This window comes from Tupaia chinensis, unplaced genomic scaffold (assembly GCF_000334495.1).
Source record: "Tupaia chinensis unplaced genomic scaffold, TupChi_1.0 Scaffold147433_1, whole genome shotgun sequence".
Taxonomy (NCBI): Eukaryota; Metazoa; Chordata; class Mammalia; order Scandentia; family Tupaiidae; genus Tupaia; species Tupaia belangeri.
The window spans coordinates 1,710,949-1,719,658 of NW_006207284.1; the positions used below are offsets into that span (position 1 = coordinate 1,710,949).

At 39.9% G+C, this 8,710-nt stretch overlaps 1 protein-coding gene across 4 annotated transcripts in view; it reads right to left on the bottom strand.

Moving 5' to 3' along the window:
* Positions 1-6,296: 6,296 nt before the first annotated feature.
* Positions 6,297-8,710, bottom strand: part of MAP3K19 (mitogen-activated protein kinase kinase kinase 19) — a 65,827-nt gene continuing 63,413 nt past the window's right edge. For all 4 annotated transcript variants that reach the window (XM_027768768.1, XM_027768769.1, XM_027768767.1 and 1 more), the window contains one exon: positions 6,297-6,467. In XM_027768768.1, coding sequence (XP_027624569.1) covers positions 6,401-6,467 — 67 coding nt within the window. In that variant the 3' untranslated portion in view covers positions 6,297-6,400. The remainder of the gene's footprint in view (positions 6,468-8,710) is intronic.

Genomic DNA, 8,710 nt, shown 5'->3' on the forward strand with positions numbered 1-8,710 from the left:
CTTGATCTTTCTGTGTGCAGATTTGTTTTGTTAGAGTCATTTAAAGAAAGTTTCTACCATGGCATATTGTTCCTTGAGGACTGTCACTTCATAGTGATAGATTGTAATTAATATAAATACCTTACTTTTTTGGCTTTTTTATCCTCTTTGAACTAAATAAATGACTACTTGAGGTCTACTTCAGAGAACCAGTTTAAGATCTTTTTACTACCAAGTACCTTGCCTTAAAAAGTTTCAAACATGTCTTTTTCTTTTGTATTTGAGGATTTAAATTGCTGGTTTTTATTTCTTAACCAACCTTAGAAATAAGCCACTGTTTATATATGCATGAATATTACATGCTTTGTAGGTACACTTGATTATAGGTATTTTGGGATTTTGCATTTACTGTGGAAATTGGAATTTAAAAAAAACATGGTAACAGCTATAAAAAAATTTCTATTCTCAAGGTATCTCACATTTCCAATTTTATTTAATCAAAAAGCAATGTTCTCACCTGTTACTGTGCTAAAATTGTGAGGTAATTTTTAGGATATATTTGCTGAGAAGAATTCCAAAGCTCTTGGTATGAAAAATGTTTGACTCAGTCTCAAAAATTTAGAGGAGGCTTTCTTGGGAGACAGTAGGGTTCACTAACTACATATACAAATGAAGGGTGAACAAAATCTACAGTTTGAAAACTTGAATTGAGTTCACAGAATGATGTGTTAAATTCATATGCCCATTTTTTTAACATGGGCTTACTTACAGGATTTTTACTTAGAAAAGCAGTTTATTTCTCTTCCTGTCTTTCTTGGATCCAAGTTGTGTTACTGATGTAAATTTGAGAATTCATAGCTATGTTAATATCTGAAATCCATGGGCAGTTTGATCTGTGTGAGTTGACACATGTATGCAAGCCAAATAATTAGAAATTTGCTTGTTTTATAAGAGAATTTTTCTTAAAACACCTATCTTTACATAGAGATGACCTTGCCAGTGGGACTGAATTGTCAAAGTTATTTTAGCTCTAATACCAAGCATTCGTTTATTTTACTTCACAGTGTTGGTTTGGGCATGGCCACCTTTTGCCTCTCTGACTCCCCATTTTCTGTTCTGTGGTTTACCGTTACCTATTCTGCGTGACAGACTTTTTAGGTAGTTTGATAAGCAAGATATGTTGAAGATGGAATGGCTAGGAGCAATTTTGCTTTTATAAAGGTGACCTAACCTATTCACTGTGATCTATTCATCTGAAAAGTAAATCTGAGGGCTGTCTAATTTGCTTTATTTTCAAGTTTTGAGGAGTAAATCTCACTTAAAATCGCAAGTATTGACACTTCCATTTAGTAATTTGATTTCTTTCGCCTATTTAAGTAATGACATTCTTATTAACGAGTACATTCCTATTTTTAAATTGTATTTGTTTTTCAAGTGGCTTCACTTGGTTAAAAGAGCTTCACATGTACTCGTTTGTTATAAACAGTGATTGGGGGCTTTTTTTCCTGAATGTACTCAAAAGCCCCAAGGATAATTGAATAGGATGTTTGCCTATAGAATATCCAAACCAGAGATATGTGTATATGGCATGAATTAGTGATGAATTTCAACTTTTGAGTATCTATACAAGGAATTATTAATAAAATTTGTTCATTGACAACACAAATTCGAGGCTCTAACATGTCTTGTTCAGTTCATGTGAATCAAAAATAACTTCCAGCCCTTGGGAAATGCGGGAGATAAGGTCTCTAATATAATTACCCTAGTAGTATTGTCTGTCATCAGGGAGTGCAGCCTCTGGGAACAGATGCTTCATGTTCCAGTCTTAGCCCCATCGCTTATTAGCATAATGACCTGGGGTGAATTTTTTGACTTTGTGCTGTAATTTTCCTTCCCTGCAAAACTTCAGTATGGTTTGTCACCTTTAAGGCTTAGGTGGTCATGGAAGGCTGCTTAGAATAGGTGGCAGTAAAGAGAATCCTAGTAAAAGGAATAGATTGTGAAAAATAAGTGGAATTTCATTAAGGTCCACCCAGAGACATGAGACAAGTGTGTTAAACACATGCCCTGCTGTGTCCAGAGTTCTCTTTCAAATTGTTCATTCTAATTTCTGTTTTGGAATTTTCTTTTTGTTATTGCTGCCCTCTCCCTGTTTTTCTCAAGAATTTTTCTTACCTTCCACCTCAGAGTGAAAACTAACTGCAATCACTTGAATAAAATAGAATTAGGATGGAAAAGTTACTTCCTCTAAAATGCATCTTAAGCCTAATTGTAAAATAAATGTTTTTAAATCATGTTATAAATGTCTTACTGGTGATAACACCAGTTGGGGCTTATCCTGTGAGCGTATGATAAACTGGGTTTTTGTTAACTTTAAAAGTCAGTCCATTTAATCAAACTCCACCAGGTGCATTGTGTATTCCCTCCTTTCCTTTCTGTTTTCAGTATAATAAAAACAATTGTCCATGTTTTTTTTCCTAACTCTAATACATGATCTGCCTGTTCCTACCCCCCCAGTACCACCTTCCAAAACAGTGTTGAACCTCACTAATGACTTTTTTTCCATATTGCCAGGGGATAAAACAGATTTAGACGTTTCAAACGTCCAGGCATATACCTGATGTCAGTTTTTTTAGTCTCTCAAGTCCCACCTGTGGGAGTCATTGCTTTACAATGAATTACATTACAATTTTTCACAATTTTGAGATGTCCTTGCAATAGAAAAATGACTACAGCCTTTCTTCAGGACTGTTTGCTGTTTAAACCTTTTATAATGTAATGGCATACATAAAAACTTTGTCTTAATTTTATTGATTACCAGTAAAAATAGAAGCTGCCTGTGCCAGAGTGTTTAACGTTGTCAAGAGTCACCTGGGAAGCTTTTTTAAATGCAGATTTCCACACTGAAGTAGCTACTTTTTGCTGGATTAATACTTGTGAGACAAATACAGAACACGGAGACAGGGCCTTCTCATTGAGTGGAGTACTATCTCAGTACTACTCACTACTCTGCAGAAGACAGGGAGCTGCTGTCGTGCTTTGCAGGAGTATAGGTCAACGCTGTACAAGGAATTCCACGTGCTTCTCAATCCCAGATTGCAGAGTTTATTCTCTCCACCGTGGTAACTCCTAATTCAGCAACTGAGAAATGTCCCCAGAGTAAGGGCTAAAGTAGATTCACGGTAAGGAGACACTATAGAGCTTTACTTGGGGATAAAGCCTCTTGGGCCTAGAGAATGTAGAGAGATTGTGAAGATAGTAAAATGAACCTGGTTGTGCTTAGGACAGAAATGCTTATGGAAGGGCAGGTAATATTGGTGAAAAATCGGAAACTTCTGCACCATTGAAGTACTCAATCAAACCGGGTGGAATTCTGGTTATCTTTATCTCAGGTATTTGAGTTTAAAACTAGAATGTTACATACCTATAAACAATAGGAGATGACGGAGGGGGGGGGAAGTCCTCTAAAGTCAGAACTAGTTGGCGTTCTCAGCTAATCTACCAGTTGAGTAGCTTTGAAAAAGTTAGCTGTTCTTTCTTAATAAAGTGAGAATACTTCCATCCCAAAGAGCAGCCAGAATTAAATGATGGACCTTATTTTATGCCGAGCCCAATGAATGAGCCCACCCCACCCCCTACCTGTCTGCACTTGCAGCTTCCTATCAGACCCTTATGCAAAAAGGTGTAATGGCGTACATCTGGGCAGTGAACAAGAGAACGTTCCCAACACTTGGTCATATCTTAGACACATGCAATACAAAAAAGAAAGTTCTAAGACTTGCCTATTGGGAACTTAAGCACTTCAAAGATTCTGTTTGGGGCTTTTTAAGAGTATTTTATTTTGGGACCAGCAAATGTAATGATCACATTCCTGGACTCTCATGTAGTCAACTGCAGTTCAGGTCCTGGACCCAGCACTTAAAATTTGGGCCAGGTGCATGTGCGTCTGTGCCCAAAATCCCAAGAGGACAATGGCGGAGAAGGGCGTGATTTCTCACTTTCTGGGTTTTTCTCTCTTCAGTAAGTGCACATGCCCTATAGCAGAAATCTCTCTATATAAAATAGTCTGATATATATATGTGTGTGTGTATGTGTGTGTGTGTTCCCCTACCACCACCACCAGAGAGAAAAGCCACCAAGTCCTGGATTCACCATGGTCAGCCATGTGGGAGTACAACACCATGTCTACCACACTACTGGTTAACCCCAAAGATGCTGTTTAGTATTCCTAAATTGCCTTCAGTATTATTCTGTATCAATAGGAGGGGGTAGATTTGTTAACACCAATGCTGTGTCTGTTACCATGATCTGTATGTATAATATAAACATGGCTTAATCCCTGCCCTTTCCCCACATGGTGTAACAAGGTTGTGTATATAAGTAGTTCATCGCTCCAAAATCCAGTATAACATTCAGAGTTTAAAGAACGCTAAAGATCTCTCCAAAATGAAGGAGGGAAAACACTTACCCCCTACTTTTACAATTGCATTGTTTGGGGTCACACTGATATGCAAGTAAGTAAAATAAAGGGACATATTTATCTCTTAAATTTTTATCAGATATGGGGAAAAGACTACCAATTTGAGGTAAAGAAGATATGACCACAAAGACCTACATCATGTTACTTGTTGGTCAAAGAAGTCTTTTTCCTCACCTGGATTGCTTTTCACATTTATTTCTCAAAAACTTGTGAAGAAGCAGTTTGAGTTCCACACAGCCTGATGCCAGTGTTGGAATACAGCCAACGCTGGCCCAGCCGTGGCAGTGACACAGGCATTAGGGGGCTGCTGTGCAGGACTGGAGCCACATGGGGAGGCTCTCAGTTGACCTGAACACACTGGGCGAGCGTGTAACCCTGGCTGACTTGAACTGGAGAAGGATCACAGTGTGGCAAGACTCTGTCTTGGTTCTTGTCATTTTCTTTCAAAACTAGAGTATACCTCATTACTTTGTGGTTGTGTCAGTGGTGGCAGCCAATATAAAGGTTTAATACAGCTTAAAAGAATAGGTGTCAGTGAAATGTAGTGGACAAATGAAGTCAACAGCAATAGAAACCTTATCAAAAATGCTTAGGCCGAGGCTGGCCCTGTAGTGTAGCGGCTAAGTGCTGTGCAGAGGAAGACTGATTTCCTGACTAGGGGCTGGAACCCTAGCCCAGAGACGTGTCAGGCATGTACATGTGTGCCCAGGATCCTGACAGGACAGAATGGGAGGAAAAAGGATTGCAGCGTGACCAGGCCCCCTTAGAGCGTGTTCCCCCTACCCTTCCTTCTTGGTCTCGTACACACACTTTATAGTGCTTACAGGTCTCATCCTCACTCCTGTGAACTGAAAATGAAAGGAGCGTCCCCAGCAGAGATGGCCCTCATTCCGGTGAAGTAAGTTCTCTGAAAAAGTGGCATGCCCGCCTGTCTCCCTTTAGCAGATGTAGCATTTGTCCTACCAGGTGCTTTAGGCTTTGCTAGTTCTAGAAGTGGTAATGACCTGATTCAGTGTGCAGGGAGGCGAAGACCTCGAATCATCCCAAAAATAAATTACAGAGAGAGCAGCCTGAGGTTTATGGCACCACCTCAGATAACCAGCTTCTCGGAGACTTCTGAGTTCAGGACTCGTAATGGTATGCCAGAGCTTTAGCGCCTCTTGTTAGGCCTTGAGGCTCCTAGAATATTTAAGATTGCTCCCAAAGTAAGTAATATCCCTCTGACCTCTCTTTAACCTACTGTCTGGCTTTCCTCTAGTCTTTGCAAAAATTAAGTAAACATCTACTCACCAAGCGTAAGTTTTATGATTTATTTATTTGAAACAGTTTATTTTAAACTAATTAAAATTGACGGGCCAATAATAAAAGGAAATATATAAAGCAATAGAGATTGTAGCTCCTGGGCAATCAAAACTGTGAACACTGAAATACTTTTTTTTTTTTTTTTTTGTCTTTGTTATTATTTAAGAAAATTTTCTCAGGCCAGCCAGTGTTGTGGTGAAGGCAACTGGATCCCACATGACTAGTTGTGTGGTTCTAGCCCTGGACCTGGAGACTTGAGAAACACACCAGGTGCATGTGCATAAATGCCCAAAATCCCAAGAGAGAGAAATGAAGGGACTTCGGTGTGACTATTGGGGGGTGGGGGGAGCTTCCTTCCTCTCTCTCTCTCTCTCTCTTTCTCTCTCTCTCTCCAGTGAGCACACATGCCCTATAGCAAAATTTTAAAATAAAATTTTCTTATATACATGAGTAATCATACCTGAAGCTCAGTGAGGCTAACATGTAATTAAAATTCAGTTAGTGACATTGCAGGATCTGGTTAAGTTGGGTTACATAGAATTTCTAGTCAGAAAATAAAAGTCCCTTAACCATCATTCCCACAATTAAGCAACAACGGAACATCTACAGTAGAAATGGGAAGAAAGCCTTGATTTATGTTTACTGACTTCTCTTCAAGAAGGAATGCTTCAGGAGCTGGAGAGCAGATGGCCGCTCATGCTGGTCCCTAAGGAGGGAAAAACACATTAGAAACAGTACCCCATATTGTGACTGCCAGCGAGATCTACTTGACTCAAATGTAAGCTTTCAAGACGGAAGTACCTGTCGGACGGACGGACATGGTTTGAGTCCAGTTTTGAGCTGTGTACTCTGAACAAGTGACTCAGACTTTTCCTCATCAGTGAAAAGAGAAATAACAGTAGTTCCTAACCCATTAGGAGAATGAAATAAATGTAGACAGTTTTTAAGAAGTGGTATGGTAGTTCAAAAATGGTGACTATTGTGACGAAAAACTAGGCACTACTTTTCTATTGCACTTCTGTTGGATTTGTTGGGGGTACAATTTACACACAGTAAAATTCACACTTTTGGATATATAGTTTATTACCCTTGTAATTAACATTAAATTTTACTTTCAAAATTTAGAGGCTTTAGGGGCCAGCAGATGGCATAGTGGTTACATCACTGGACACCCACGTGGCCAACCGCAGTTGGCGCCTTGAAACTCACGCAGGGCTCATGTGCATGTGTGCCTAAAATCCTGAGAGGAGAATGGAGGAAAAGGGATTGCAGCATGGCCATCCCCGCCAGGGGGGTGATTTCTCACTTTCTCTCTCTTTCCTGTGACTGCATGTGTTCTATAGCAAAAATCTTTAAAAAATAAATTAAGAGACTTTAGAATCCAGAGTTGAAAAGACATTTAAAAGTAGACATTTAGGGCAGATGGTGTGGTGGTTAAGGCACGGGACTCCACGTGGCCAACTGAGTGGTCCAAGTCCTGGACCTGCCAGCTTGGGAAACCAGGCACCTGCGCACGCATGCCCAAAATCCTGAGAGGAGAATGGAAATGGTGTGGTCAATCCCCCCTGGGGGGGTCATTTCTCATTTTCTCCCTCTCTGTCTCTCTACCTCTTTGGGAAGTGCCACAATTACCATCTAGCAGAACTAAGAAAGAAAAAATTGAAATGTTTTTCAGAACTATCTGGTGAGCCAGTCAATGAACTGGTATATGCATACCTGATCACTTCTATTTCTCAACCTTTTAGAAGTGCCTTACCCTTTAATTTCTGGGTACCTACATCTCCAAGGAATATTGTTATCAACAACAGGTGAGTTGCTAGAGTCCTTGGGATCTTTGCCATAGAGTCTCATAAGGTAATTACATGCTTGTATATGACACTAATTAGGTAAGGTGTGTTAGTTCTCCCTAATGGTTAGCTATGGAGTCCTAACTGCATGTCCTGTATGGCACTAAGCAATTTACAGAGGCGATTTCACTTATCCTGCACAACAACTCATCTATTATTAGTGGTGTGATTGTGTGTTGCTTAGTTTATGATGCCATGGTTCTAAAGGAAAGCCCGGAAAGAAAATTCCAATCTTCCTCTTCAAAGTTCCTTATGTGTATGTGTGATGACAACTTGAGAGAAAATGAGAATAGTGTGTGGTTTCTAATACAATTACTAGAAAGTCAGTTAGAAAGACAACCTAAGGTGTCTGTGCACCTACCAATGCCCAGAACAGTGTCCCTGGAGTATGCGTTCTTACCCTGGCCCTTTTGCTCTTCCTGAAATCAGGCAGGACTGGCTGATAGAAGCGTGTGGGAGAGGGAAATAGGGAGATTAAGAGAAGCACCTTTGTTGGTGACAGGGAGACTTAGGAATTCTGAGATTTATTCAGAAAGGCAAAATGAATCCCCTTGGAGTTGAGGGTTGCCATGTAATACTTGCTAAAAGCTGAGGCACACTTCATTAACAGGAAATTGAGTTTGAATTTCAGGCCTTATTCGTCCTGCGACTAAGTGTTGCTCCTCACCTGGAGGGTAGGTTTTCAGTTGCTCAGCGTCATGTCATCCCAGAGTAGTGGGTGGGCCTCAGAATCCCCATCCCTCCTCTTCACCTCTCTGCCAGTGCACATGTGCACACACACTTTAGCCAGAGCCGTCTTCCTACTTTCTTATGTTTCACTCTCTGCATTAAGATTTTATATGAGCAGAGAGCGCCTGCCCATTAGTGAATCCCTATGATCCCTTACAGTTCTAACATTTTATCCCTAATTTTATTCCATGGATATGAGAAGGGAGGGCAGGCAGTTAATTTTCTAGAGCATCTCTGATTCCCTAAATATACCCCTACTTGCTGCTTGAAATGCTCTGGTTAGAGATGTATGCCTTTGGCTCAAAATGTCTCCACTCTGTATTTTTTTTTTATTTTATTTTATTTATTTATTTATTTATTTATTTATTTATTT